Source organism: Morone saxatilis, unplaced genomic scaffold (genome assembly GCF_004916995.1).
Source record: "Morone saxatilis isolate NCDOM2014 unplaced genomic scaffold, NCSU_SB_2.0 Contig6, whole genome shotgun sequence".
NCBI classification, from domain to species: Eukaryota; Metazoa; Chordata; class Actinopteri; family Moronidae; genus Morone; species Morone saxatilis.
Window position 1 is genome coordinate 5376331 of NW_023340206.1, and position 15010 is coordinate 5391340.

Consider the following 15010-nt stretch of genomic DNA (forward strand, 5'->3'; position numbering starts at 1 on the left):
CCCCCCTCCAAGTTTGACAGCACAAAAAAGTGGTCAGTATTCCCTTTAATCTATCTCCAAAGAGCCTGTTTATTTCTTAATAATTATTGCACTGAGCAGATGTGACTTAAGATATGAGTGAGTTGTTTCTGGGTCATACATAATAGGACATGTTGTTCCCTGTAGTACTGAACACTTGGGGAATAGCCCTTTTAAATGTTTAATGATCTAGGGATGCGCAGTTGCTTCTTCAAGAAAAGTTCAGCATGTAGGGGCTCAAGGGTTTCAATTGCGGGAAGTATGAGCCATCTAAATATTGTCTTGTACAGTGCGCCGTTGCCTGTCAGCTAATGCCAGGAAGTGTCTTACAAAATAAAAGACAGGTTATAATGAGAGAGAGAAGGTGCGCGCAAGACGGGGAGTAATGAGTGTTGAGATGAGGGTGAGAGAGCAAGCGAGACAGAGGGCGAGAACAGTAAAGGGAGAAGTAGGCTAATACACTGCTGCTGCTGTTGTGTATCATTGAGTTCATAAAACAGAAAGGCATCATCAAAAAGCACGTTGAAGAGTCAATGTATTCCCCCTCGTCTCCGAGACAGTCTTTTGATGCTGAAACAGACTTTCTTTCTCTCCATCCATCCCTCCTCCCTCCTGCTCTCTCCCACGCTCCCTCCATCGCTCGCCATGCTGCTGATGAATTAAAAGAAAGTATGTCAGTTGGCAGGCAGGGAGGGGAGAAAAGAAAGAAAAGAAGACATCAGAAAGAATTCATTCAGTGAGTTTCTCAACAATCTTCGCCCGCCTCGTGGGTTTTTTCAAGGCCTCGGAGGCGGTTATTTGGGTCAGCCGTTGGGGTTGAGGAATCCACCTTGATCTGTCCACTCAGCACTTTAACCCCCGAGTCGACAAAAACACAACAAAACATGGGACATATTGATGAGTCGCTTCATATTCCCATCAGAACGACTTGGCCTCCATGGGGTGCCGTGTTTTTTTAACAAGCAGCACTAAACACCTTTACTGTATGTAGGAAGCCCCGGCTGTGGAAGCTGCTGTTGCTATGCGACTGTTGAAGGTCTGTTTGGAGCACTGTGTAGCACTGCCATGCTAAAAGTTGACATGTTTTTAATCTTGCAGCAATTGATGATCTGATTTTTGTAGCGCTACGATGTGGCAAGCTCTTGGCACCGCGTGATGTGAGCGAGCGTTTGATATTTCCATTCCAAAAGGAAGTGGATTTTGTGAAGTAGGTTAATGTTCCCGGCATGAATGCAGCCTGTCTTTGGATTATAAACCAGATTCTGGTCCAAAAAGTTCTTTTATAAAACACCTACTAAACTTTATATGACATTTTTTGTTCAGTTCAGGGTAAAACGACTATTGGACTGCCATGAAATTTGGTACAGCCATTCCTTTTTCCCCCCATAAGGAAATGAAATGTAATGAGGTTTACCTTTTGCTTTGCTCTCCATGTCTACAAGGACATAAAGGATGTACTTTCTTTTAGTAAAATGTCTGGCTTGATGATTATAAGAAACTTGAATTGTGCATCAAGAAGGGAGCCTTTCCTCTAGCGAACTTTTTGTACCAAGCTTGGGAGTGAAAATCAAATCAATCAAAAATATTGTTACTTTTCACCTAATTTATGGTGACCAAACATCCTGATTTGGATGAATTTATTATTTATTTATTTCCTGTGAATTGCATCAGAGATGAATTTTCCTGAGATTTTTTAACACAATTTTCTGTCTGTACAATGTGTTTCTTTTATTTTTTAATAATCATACATACTTAATTGGCTTCTTTTTTGACAAATCTAGTGTTTTCTGCTTGCCATTGTTCTGTTAGCTCTTTGGCTGTTTTAATTGTGTAGTTTTCTAATGCAGAATGGGGCTGTTTAGCAGAGAGTGAAAGCTCTTGAAAGACAACACTTGTTTGGGTGTAACGATTTACCGATACGAGTCGGAAATCGGTTTTAACATTATAGATGCAACGACACTGGTACGTAGACCCCTGGATCGATGTAAATGTATCATGAACCAGTCGATGGTCAGATTCTAAAGTTATGAATCAGTTGACTGAAGCTTTGCTGCTAACAGCGTCTCCACAATCGTGTAAGGTAAAAGGTCAACGCGACAAGAGAACCAAGAGTACCGCTAGTGCAGCGCGGCTTTCGAGGTCGGTGATAAAACAAACATGTCCGACGCAATTTACAGTGCACCGACAAATCTAAAATCTAAAGTTTGGGAGACATTAGGATTCTATAAGAAGGAAGGGAAGTTGGGCTAAAGTCTAGCCATTTGGAAGATCTGTCGGACAGCAAGATAGTCCAGCGGTAGCACGACAGATCTTTACACTCACTCGGTGAGACGGTATGGTGACACCTGCGCAGGCGACGACGAGTCTGTGGAGAGTTTTTTTTTTGTCTGTGCCATCAAGACATTTTTTTTTTATATTTTATAAAATATATGTATTTGAAGGTAAACAATGTCACTTTTAAAGAGCTGTATCAGATTGCATCGTATCACACCGGATTGTTCCATATTAAAATGCATTGTTCCTGTATAGTATCATAGCCCATGTATCTAGATACATTTCAGATCATCTCAGAAGGGAGAGTTTCACACTTCCAACCCTTTAAAATCTGAAGCTTTGATGACCAGTGGGAACCAGTGACCAAAATGATGCGTTCATGGCTACCATGTTGTCATAAGGTGCACCCAGTAAGCGTGCTAAAATGAAATACCTGTGCTACAGTTATACAAATCCATGTCCTTTGCACTTGATGTCAAGCCCAGAGGACAAGCCTTTATCCATCTGCCTACCACCTGCCTTATTTTTTAGTTTTCTGTGTGTGAATAGCTTTTTAAAGCTTCAGCTTCAGCATCCAGACCGAGTCGATAAGATCAAAATAAACGATAGCATGGCAGTGAGAGGGATACTGCTTCTAAAAAAATAGTTTTCTTTTGTTCAGATAACCTTTGGTTGACTTTTGCTTTTTATTAGTGACATGGCATGTTGTTTGCCCGAGGTCATTTATCAATATATCATGTCATCCTTCTCAACAACCACCTCGCTCCTGAAAAACAGCAGGCAGGACTGTAAGCTCTGATATTGAAGTGAAATCCTTTATTTATCTGGTATCATGCTCTGAAATGAGGACTGCAGGACAGTTGTTTCCAACACGGCAGAAGAAACTGTGAAAAATTGAAGAGTAGGAATATGTTTTTTGGTGTTTTTTTTTTTTCTCTCAAAACTGAGTGCAGAGATGATCTGGGGACCTGGTGTGCTAGAAACAGTTTGACAGTCTCTTGCAAATCTCTACTTTGGTTGTGTGGTGGTACAGAGGCGAGAACTGTATGTACTGTGAGTAGGAAGTTAGGCAGATAGGTACGGCTGGATAAACAAACATATTGGGTATTCTATATAAAACCACCTCCAAACACCTTGTTGCAACACATAGTTAGAAGATCCTCTCCTTTTCTTGTCTAAAACATCTGAGCCATCGTCGTGATCTAGCCTGATTATCCAGTATTTGTCCTTGTGTCCCCCCTTTAACCCTTGTGATTGGCCAGGTCTCATTATAGTATATTCTTGAGCCTATCCTAGAGATATAATATGTGCCTTGTTATCAACAACAGCCCCACGCACTTGCCTCCCCCAAACTGCTGAACAATGATGTTCTTTAATGATGATTTTAATGATAAACCGGGAAATATACCTTGGGGTTAGAACCCCTATATACATTATAAAGGCTCCAAAGGAAAGAGATTAAAAATCTATCATGCGTACCCCAAGGGACTCATATACTGTGGATCGGCAGGAGGGGAATTGGAAAGCCAAGCTAAGCATTTTCTCAAGTGATTATTCATAAATAGTGTGCAATACAGACAATCTATGTATTCTATACCTGGAGAGGATGGAGGGCAGGCAAAGCCTTCTCATTTAAATGCTCAAAGTGTATTTTTTTATTTTGAAAAAATGTGCATTGGTGTGTCAAACTGGATGGTGAAATGCATCTAGCTATTGAGGAATGGAGCTTTTTTAACATGGGTGTTTATGGATGGCTCATCCAGATTCGATTATTCAGTAATTCAGATGTCACAGGTTTTCCTCAAGCTCCAAAAACCATGAATCCAACACTTCCCCATAATGCATCTCACATGTCTCATCGTGCCGTTATAATGTCATATTGTTCAGGCTGTAATTCCGGGCAGCCAAGTCATTCCAAGCTATGATTTTTCCCACTTAAAATAACTACAGCACATACCGATGGAAACATAGTCGCAAAGCCTCCACTTATGTTCAATGTAGACAAAAGCATTTGGTACCGACCTCTTTTCATTGATTTCAAGGGGAATCCGACCAGGCGGCAGCCATTATGAATAACTACAATCTTCTCACTGATGCTCCAGTTTGGTTTTGTAGGTCATATAGAAGCATCTGTATTAAATAGTCTGTTTCATCAGGAGTTAAAAACTCCTTGTAGCCTGTTTCAACCGCTACAAATACATTAAACAGTAAAAGAAGCTAATTTGGGCTTTTTATGGGGTGTGAATGCAGGCTAAGCAGTGGGGTAACATCTTGGAATAATGTTGCAATTATAGGAGGTTTTCCTGTTCTGTTGATATTGCGTGAATGCAGCTTTAGAGATTTCGCTGACTGGTAAATGCCCATGTCTTTCAGTCTTTATGTGCCCAATTTACAACGCAGGCTTTCTGTTAATGATTTCTACTGTAGGTTCAGGGGCCAAGATGCCACTATCAAGGGATGCTGCCTAAGTCATTTTCTCAGGCATTAGAAAGCTTTTCCAGAGCCATGATATACATTTTCCAAATGTTTTTTACAGGCTGAGAGGTACTCATGACTAATAAATGTAAAATTGGTGTTGTATCTCTTCACAAGTGGTCCCATGGAGACTACATTATTTGACATCCTTAATGAATTGCATTGCTTGCATTACCTACATGTACCCAGCTGGTCCTCGAAGTAATTAAAAGTAGTAAAAAAAAATTAAACATAATGTATTATTTACAGTTACTGGTTAACCCAGGTTTATTGTCTGTGTTCAGTATGAGCAGGATTGGCTACACCATTAGCATAAGCAAGAGAGGGATCTTGTGAGATGTTGTGAGAACTAACGGTAGGTTTAGTCTAGCATCATGGGCAGATCATTACATCTTGTAATAACTGACAAACTTGGAGTCAGATAAAGAACAAACATCCAAACATGCACTAGAACACGTTATGTTGCACATGTTGTGCGTTGATGAAATCGAAAATAGTTCCTTGCGGGTCCCTTTGGTGGCTCTGACCTCCTTCTAATGGCCTAATTATAATCATTAGCTGTAAAACTGGGGACTCTTTGTAAATAGGAATTACACTCTGTAGTTGAGGCCTCTGGTGTAGCTTCCTCTTACTGTTTAAAAAATAAATATAAAATTCAGTGGATCTTCCACTAGGAATATCCCAGATTTTGCAAAGCAGGATTGAGGCTATGCAAGTTTTCCTTCTGAGCACTGATTTTAACCTTTACCAGGGAGAATAATCATTCTGTGAAACCACTGTGAACAGCTGGAAGACACCTGCCTCTCAAGGATTATTTAACTGATTGGGAAGCTCATCAGTTGAACCTCATCTGGAGGAAGGTGGCTAGGAACTTTAATGAGGTCTACAGATTTTTGACAGGATTTCCAAGGGACTAAAATCCACAACTATTTGATCCCAAGTAAATTTTGGCTTATATACACTGTAATGTGATAAGTTATTTTAACTCAAAACAGTTGTTGAAACTGATTACATACAATTTTTAAGTCACATAAAGTCAATTTTGTAAGTTAAAAAACATTCTTTAAGTACTTTTTACCAGGTATTTTGTTTTCACAGTACAAATAAAATGAAGTCAGTATCGCTTACAGTTACTACAGCTACTTGATCAAAAATGTGTTTTTAACTTACAAAATTTAGTTACTTTTACTTAACGTAATCAGTGTAAACTATTTTTTTGATTTAAATAAACTTATCTGGTTTTACAGTGTAAAAGTGGATAATGCAGCCTTCTGAGTACCTTTTGCAGAGTCACATTGTACAGTGTAAAATATGTCTATTTATGTCTATTTAATTATGTCTATTTTAATTCCAGCTCAAAAATTCACTATATCGGTCGCCATATTGGCACTCGGTGAATTTTTCCACTCTAAAATCAGTAATAGCCTAAAAAATAATATCGGTCAGACTCTATGTGTGTGAACTATTCAGCAGTCTCTAAATAGGCTATAAACAGGAAAGTTGTCTTTTTCACAAACCTCACGAAACCAGGATAAACTGTGGTACTTGTAAGGTAAAATTAAACAGAACTTTGCTGATGAAAACTATTTTTTGTTGACTAAAACTAGACAAAAACTGACAAAAATAAGGAAATAATAAATAACATTAAGTCAAAATCGGGTGCTAAACTGCACACTGATAGAAAATCTCTGTTATGGAGGAACAAATAATCTGGTTGAAGGTAAACCTCAATAGTTAGTCAATGAATAGCAGTTTTATCAGCTAAGAAATGTTGTGTACAAGCTGATTTAGTACAGAACTGAACACATTAACTGTGTAACAAAACCCCTTGAGCAAAAAAAATGTTTGTACCACTTGTGCAGACAAGTTGCTCAGGGATTCGTAAACTTTGTGGCAATTGAGTAGGATGGGAAATTGACAGGTTGCGATGCCCAATAATAACCTCCACCTCCAGTCTTTTTTTTTCAATCTTTATTTATCCAGGGAGTTACTGTACTCTTATTCATCAACACTCCGGCACACATTCATAAAGTTCACTTCATACACAAAAAGATGCCCACCTGGAAAGTTTCCAAGCACAATAAGAAGTCTGTCACTGAGTAGCTGCACTGGGAACAGAAAGGGGTTAAGTGCCTTGCTCAAGGGCACCTGGAGATATGTACAGCAACCTTTTATCACACTCAAGCTTTATTAGAATGTCTTTTTATATAATTTATTAGATGCTTGAATGTTCATTGTATTAGCTTGCTATACGTACAATGCACATTCTTTATGGAGTGTCATGCATGCCAATACCAAATACACAGGTACAATGTATATAATTTATTTGATGGTTTAACATGATAATCTATTGAAAAAGGAAGAGAAACATACAGAGATATACAGTATAAATCTAAGCCTAAATACATTTTGTGGCAGCACAGAACATTTCACATTCCATTATGGGACCAAGGCCATACAACACCTGAAGTCTTTGATGACTCTTTTTTTTTGTTTGTTTTGTTTTGTTTTGTTTTTTTTGTTACTTTTTTTTATTTTTAATGTAGGCTCACATGGCATAATGTCATCTCTAAAATGAGCAGTTGGCAGCTCTTATAAGTGAGTTTGCAAAATATCTTTTTAAAAAAATCTTCCCAAGTTACGAATTGTAGTTGCATGCATGATAAACAAGTAGCTAGAGTTTGTAACAGTTACCGTCTCGTTCACTTTTCAACTGCACTAATGAGTTTGGTTAATTTTTCCGAAACAAAAAGACTCGTACAATGACCAACTGCAAAAACGTGCTTTTAAATCTCAACACATGACCCGAAAGTAATCGTTTAAATCCAAGTGAACCAGTAAGCCAGGAAGATTTTTTTTCTTTTTTTGGACAGTTTCGAAATTTCAGGTACAAATTTCCTCGTCGAAACTACACAAAGCAGCTTGAAACATCTCTGCCTTGAATGCATTTGAAAACATTGCTTTGTGCCCAAGACCAAAGCCAAAGCGTCCTCTTAAAGTGTGTTCAAAAAGAGCAGCGAGTGACTTTTATTGGCGCCAATGGAAAGAGTTCGAAAACTGAACATCCCGCGGCTTTATGAATTGTTTTTATAATTATACAGGAGAGGTTGTAGGGAAAAAGTGGGAGTTTCTGGTATGACTCCTACGCATCCATTGCTAGCTAGCTAGCTAGCTAACTGCTAAAGTCCAGTTGGTCCATTGGCTGTCGAACTGTACAGCAATCGAATTCGCTTTCTTTCTGAACACACCTTCAGCAAGATGTTTTGGCTTTTCATACATATAGATATAATTTAATCTGTAACCGGAGCTTTCTCGGACCCAGGTAACATGTTCGCTGCGCCCCGTCTACACAGTAGAAAACAGGACAAGAAAACCAGCGAGAAACTTGGGGGGTCGCTTGAACGTGGAATCATCCAGAAGCCTGATTAATCAGGGTTGAGGTTTCCAGAAAGAAAATTGCATTTGTGCAGCAACAATCCAAGTACAATACATTCAGTTCTTAGTCATATATCAATTAGTCTGTACACATAAAACGTTACAATTTTTTAAGTTAAATTGATCCCAGTGACTCCAGCTTCTCAATCACAACAGAACTCAATATTATAGTAGCTTAAAGTAGCTTTTTTCCCCCCCACATGTATTCTTGTACATGCACAGTGTATGTATGTCATGTATCTATGACTGAACAAGAATGTTTCAAAATTTACATCACCGTCCGTGAGTCGTAACCGCTTGATTGCTCTGCGACCTTAGGTGGAATGGCACACAGTTTATCAAAAGAGTCGGGCAGGAGAGCTATTTTTATCCACAAAACTATTATACGTTGACATTTGTCCATAGTCGAGCAAGCGGCACAGAAAATAAATGGTCTTCCCACACCCTTCCTCTCTCCAGCTCTCTTTATCCATTTCCCATCGCTCGCTCTCTTTTTCGCTCACTCACACACACACACACGCGCACACTCTTGAAACCCCCTCCCTCGCTTTCTTCGCCGCTCGCGACGTGAGAATGGGCGTTTACATTCCGATGGAGAAATGATGACCATGGCTCATTATCCTCTCCCTGAAGAATGGATCCAATACATTCAGTGCTAGTATGTGCTTATTAGTCGACGGGGCCGCTTATCGGGGCCCGTGTGCGGAATCGGTGAAATCCGTTTGCATCACTTGCTGCTGTATGGTGGGGCATACAGTAAGTCTAGAGTGCAGAGTGAACGTACATACATACGGTGTCTAGTGTGGAACTTTAACATGGTCGGATGTTTGAGGAGAAAGGTACTCAGAGCGCCCCCCACCCCCACCCCACTAATGCTCAAAAACTAAACTGATGCTTGAAACTGGCCTATTGATGATTTAATACTTTTTTTTCTCATCTTTTTTTTTGCACTAAATATTCTGACAGCCAGTATGACAATCACAAAATGCTCAATATTTGATCATTTTCATTTTGGGGTTGTACACACAGTATATACATTTATGTATATACACACTTATGTACTTATATACAAACGATGGGTTTCGTTCCTCCACTCTATCACCACAACAGAGTTATGTTAATAAATAATAATAAAAAAAAGAAAACCAACAAGACGGGTTAGGAAATCAAATGAATACCTGAAGACACAGAGTACAAAAATATCATAATATTTTCATGGGTTTGAGTAACCATGTTGCCCAAAAAGGCCCTTGGCAGTTGTTAAAGTTAAAGTCAGACAGTTTCGAGAGGAGGTTTGATCAATTTGAGTGCAATTCTGTCATGCTATCACTTTGAAGCGCTGTTGCGAGAAGGTAGAAGTGAGAAAATGGCAGTTTCATTCGTATTTGTGCTTTTTTTTTTTCTCCTCATCAAATTACCAAAAAAAGGATATTTCAGTGACACTTTTCTTTGTCAAGAAAAAGATGCCAAATAGCAAAACATTTCAGAACCTGAGTCACAATCATCCTGAACAGAGGGCAAAATCCTCTTTACTTTAAATTATTGTTTGGGTGAGGGTTTACCAGATCGATGCGTGATATAGTTAATAGCAAGTATACTGTATATTCTAAATAAACAAATACAGTCTTCTGTAAAGTTGTGACATAACCCAAGGCAAAAAAAGGAGTCGTTTTTCGTTTTTCTCACTATGGCTGATCATTACATGCATTAATAGTGCATAGGGTACCAGTCAAACATACACTGGTTTGTTTAATGGACTTTTTTGGAATTGCCTGCACTTATCTGACCACCTGTGTAATATAAAGTTTTCTTACTTGTTTTTTGTGATTAGAAAAATTCTTGCGTTAACTGCTATTGTGTTTTTTTGTTTTTTTTTTGCAAATACTGTATTATTTATTCAATTGCTGGCTTTGTATCTCTCTATTTACACATTACTGAGAGGGCAAATGTTGGGAAATGACTGTCACAAGTCCCAATTACAGTACATACTTTAGAAAATAAAAAGACCTTGGTACTAAGGATTCAAAGACTGCAAATATAAAAACAATTTGACGAGAACTTGGTCCAAAACTCCGTAGTCTTTTCTCAGTCAGCTTCTTTTTTTTTTTTGTCTTGTAGTGTTGCAGTCTTTAACTTGACCGATTCCATCGTGTATAAAAGCAACAGGAAAAAAAAGGAACAAAAAGGAACAAAATGAAAAAATAATCAAACAACAACACACATTTCAACAAAACAGACCATTCAGACGTAGTAGAGCCAGTAGATGAGGTTGAACAGTGAGAAAACTGAAGGGAAGATGATCCGTGACCAGCGGTCGATGGCGTTCACATCCGTCAGGTCAGGGATTTTGATTTTGAGCTGCGAGGCGAGGACCGGCCTCCGGCAGGCGGCTGCCGTTTAATCTGGGCGGCCGGTCCAAGGATGGCGGCTGGCGGAGCGCGGGCCGATCCCGCCGCTCTGCTTGCGGTACTGGATGTGTGTCGAGGCCGTGCTGTCCAACTGCACCATGGACTGAGAGTTCCTAATGTCTGCCACGCTGGTGGTGATCTCGCCTCCCGCCACTTCATTATGGATCTCCAGGGTGGTTAGCAGGATGTTCCCGTGGCCATGTGTTTCCGCCTGAACGGATAAAGAAATTAGAAAACTAATTAACAACATTATGTGAAAATAAATGGAATGGCTAGAGAGGGCATTACCTGGAGTTAAGACACTTAAGGCACTTTGCACATTGCATTCAAGACCATGAGATGTGGATGTCATGGAAGGATTATGCAACGGGCTTACCGGGCACAGGCCAAGGGGCCCCAAGGGGGTCAGCGTCTGTTTGAAGTGACTGTTCACATTTCTTGTTGGAAAGATTCAAAATGGCTACAAAGAGATACAACACTTTTTAAATGTGAAATTGATGCCATCCCACAAAGCAATGAAAATCGTCCATGGGACATTTTTTCTAGTGCTTTGCCTTTATTAATTATCCTAATTTTGTGCAAAGTGCAGATTTGGAGTGTTTCAGGCACAGCTTCTGTCACTCAATGGCATTTTCTAATGGCAGCCATTCGTAGCACGTCTACCAGATGACCATTCAAGATTTCTTACAATTTAAAATGACTAAGCAGCACCACTGGGCCACTACACCATTGGCTGCTCCGCACGACTGAAGACTTTCCAAGAAATGTGAGGGAATTATTTTTTATGAATGATTAAAATAATCCAAAATGACCAGGGGAAGGAGAAATGAATTGCAGAGATAATCAACAAGACTTGTGGAACTCCCCTCTGAGTGAAGATTTATCTTTTTTCCGGACTGAACGTAAGCTCACATCATCATTTTCAACAATTTAATCAGACACATAGGAGATGCATCATACCCCATGCCTAAGATGTGTGCACCACAGAACAAATCAACAGCAATGGACAATGGTGATCATTCGTGCAAATGTAGCAACTGTGGAAGTCCCACATTTCCCTTTTTTTTTTTTTAATTTCAGTGTTTGCACAGGTTAAAGAGCCCTTCAGGTGTATTCAGACAGAAAGCAAACTTTTAACTTGAATAAATAAATTTACGTCCATTCCTGCCCACATGCGTCCCACTGACTTTATACACAGTGACTAGAATCTTCTTCCCGTTCTGTCTGAACACACCTTTAAAAGGAAACTTACTTGTGGTAAGGTTTATTCAACCACGCCACTGAAAAGCATTTTAAAAGACTCCTTCCTGGAGAATCCTGGCTGTTGCCATTAATGCAGTGAAGAGGCATGATAGGGGACCTCTGCAGTGACTACCCACTGAAAGTCAGACTGCTTTACCACATCCTCACATGCGCAATGTCGCTCCATGAAAGCTGTGCGGGAAATGTGGCCTTTTTTTGATGATTTTAATGAGAGACGATACACAGACGGCATGCATTCAGGATGACCTCTGAAAGAAGAAACGGCTTCAGATCTGAGACACCAGTTTTACAATGTAAGATCGAGCATGAACATCATTTCAATGTGGGAAAAAAAAAGTCAAAGTCAAAATGAATACTCCTGAGAGTATGGCAATGTCATGAAGATGTCTGCTGTCGCTTGATTCATTCCATGGATGGGGAAATATTTTGCATTGACGCAAAAGAAAAAAGAAAAGAAAAACATCCATGTCAACGGATGGCAATGGCAGAGTTGACTCAAGGATATTGAAGAGTCTCACTGAACAAGCAACTCACCGAGCGTGAGTGGCGAAGACCTTTAACCTGATTGGACCGTTTTAGGGACGCGGTCCTACTACCTGCCTCCTGAGGAGATGAAAATATTCAGCCACATTTTGGGAACAAATACCTGAAAATTGATTTTCTTTTTTAAAAACCAACATTTTGGCTACTGAAGGCTCCACCGGGGGGTACAGACGCCTATGAATAATGGGATAATTATGGAGAACATTTTCCTTTTGCTGCTTCTACTGTCAAGAGCTGACAGAAAAGTTCATTTGACAATAACTGCAGTGTCAAGGCTGTCGTATCATTCATGCTGGGAGGAAGAAAAAGGAATTTGAGTCTTAAATAAAGGAATATTCATTCCAGCTTCCTTGATACATCGATCCCACAGGCCACTGGCTTCCACAAGTTGGGGGGGAAAAAATCAACAAATATTAGCAACAACAAATTCAACATTCTCACCTTGAACATACACATTTATTTCCTGATTTACTTTTAATCCAATCCACTTTTTAATTCAACCCATTCATCCATCGAGCCAAACAACGAGCCAAACAACGAATCCCAACTCACCCTTGCAGCGTCGTACTTGGCCGCCTTCTCGTTGTTGGCTTTCTCGGCTTTCTCCGCTAGCTTCTTTTGCATCTGAGGGCCCCTCCCGAAGAAGATGTAGTTGACGAAGGCGTACTCCAGCAGGGCGAGGAAGACCATGACGAAACAGCCCATCAGATACATGTCGATGGCCTTGACGTAGGGGATCTTGGGCAGCGTCTCTCTCAAGTGGGTGTTGATAGTGGTCATTGTCAGCACCGTGGTGATCCCTTTGATTAGGGAAAACAAAGACATGGTATTATTAGTGTCATTTATTACTAAAAAGCATAAAAGAACCAGAGGAGCTAGGACCGCCATGAGATAACGATGAAGAAATGTACAGTGATGAGTAATACAAGCATACACATACATAGTGTTAGCAGCACTGATTTAGTATCGTGGAAAGGTTAAAGTTTAAAGCTGCACCAATCCATATTGTTATAGTAACAATGAAATGAATGACTACTTGTAAAGTGACAGGGGTTGCTTGTAGTGACAAACCTACAGAAAATTATCACTTGCCTTTGCAGTTCCCCTTAGCTCTTTTGAGCGTTTTAGCGTCCTTAAAGTCATTGTTTTGGTTTTACAAGCCACAACTTTACCGCTTCAATTCACTCTGACGCTCAGCTGTTTCCAGCAGCAGGCAGCTGTTTTAAACAAACAGTATTAATAAAACCACTGTACACTAATTAACAAACAGCTGCTAAACACAGTTAGCAACTAGCTGGTGAGCATAGTGTGGCATTTAACAGCTAAAGAGACATATTTTTAAGAGTTGGTGAAGGCCAGAGCTGGAAGGAGTAAATGTTGGACAAATAGTTGGGTGGACTTCCTTAAACACGACTCCAACTGAATTGCTATGTGTCTGCTGCATGTGTAAATACGCAACTGTTAGCTAACACGTTAGCGCAAACTGTGTTAAAGCCCCTAAATACTTTTTAACTTTTAACTTTGGTTCAGCATTTCTCTTTGACCTTAAATATACATGCTCAAATATGCAATGATCAAAGCTAAAGTTTGTGGAGAAAAACCCAAATTAAAATGATTAGGAAGTTTTAGAGTCAAAAACTTTTTTCCAGTGGAGCCACTTCCACTTCCAATGGAATTAATGTAGAATCACATCACTCATAGCATCAGAGGTAGCATTACCTGGCTAGCTAGTTGTCAGCTGCATTGATGTTTTAGTTTATGTCTGGGGTAATACAAATCATCTTATCTCACTTTAAAAAGAAAGCAGAAATAAAAGAAAAACTCTTCAATCCTCCGTCTAATTATTTCCTCCTTTCTCAACTGAAGCTTTTAAACAAACATACAGTAAATTCTACCTGATTAAATCACACAGCATCATTTAAAATAAAATGTGACACTAACATTACTTTTTTTCCATCCAAGTCTGCCTCATTACCAAGCTTGGCAATCTATCTGGGATGTTAAATTTGACGCTTAATTAGTCCAAACCTTTTCTGGCATAAGCCTGCCTTAAAGGAGCCACCCGCCATTCTAAGCAGATGCTGCTATCTTGTCAGTAACCTTAAGGTCACGTTGAACTCCAACAGATGTCTTAGGTGTTACTATAGAAACAAGGATATTTTCACAGAAAACATGTTTTTTCTGTGTCCACTTCCTCTGTTGGTAAAGAGCAGGATTGACAGCCGGAAAAAAAAAAATCATGTTGCTCTTTGATTGCCTTTTTCAGGTGTCAAAGAAACGGTGCACATTACAGTATTTTGAGCACTCTTATATGACAACTTCCTGATCGTTGTCATGTGTGATCTTATTTTACATGCATGAACACACACAAACTAGTAGATGAGTGCATAACCTCTGCTTCATTGAAATTCAAAGGTCTGCCTTGAAACCTCCAAATGCCCCTTGGTCATCAAGTAGAAATAACTCATTAGAATAGTGCCGCATGTATCTAGCCCCCAGCTCTTAGTAACCTTAACCACGAGGGTTATTTGCTCTGTCCCAGGAAAGGCACCTTCGCACCTTGTGTGTTTCAGTGAGAGTGAGAGTGAGAGTGA

The 15010-nt window shown here is 39.6% G+C and overlaps 1 protein-coding gene across 1 annotated transcript in view; it reads right to left on the reverse strand.

The window, feature by feature from the left end:
- Positions 1–7307: 7307 nt before the first annotated feature.
- LOC118340012 (gamma-aminobutyric acid receptor subunit beta-3-like) overlaps positions 7308–15010 on the reverse strand; it is a 38122-nt gene continuing 30419 nt past the window's right edge. The window contains exons 8-10 of the mRNA XM_035677855.1: positions 12969–13216; positions 12408–12476; positions 7308–10821 (exon numbers count right to left, since the gene is read on the reverse strand). Coding sequence (XP_035533748.1) covers positions 10600–10821; positions 12408–12476; positions 12969–13216 — 539 coding nt within the window. The 3' untranslated portion in view covers positions 7308–10599. The remainder of the gene's footprint in view (positions 10822–12407; positions 12477–12968; positions 13217–15010) is intronic.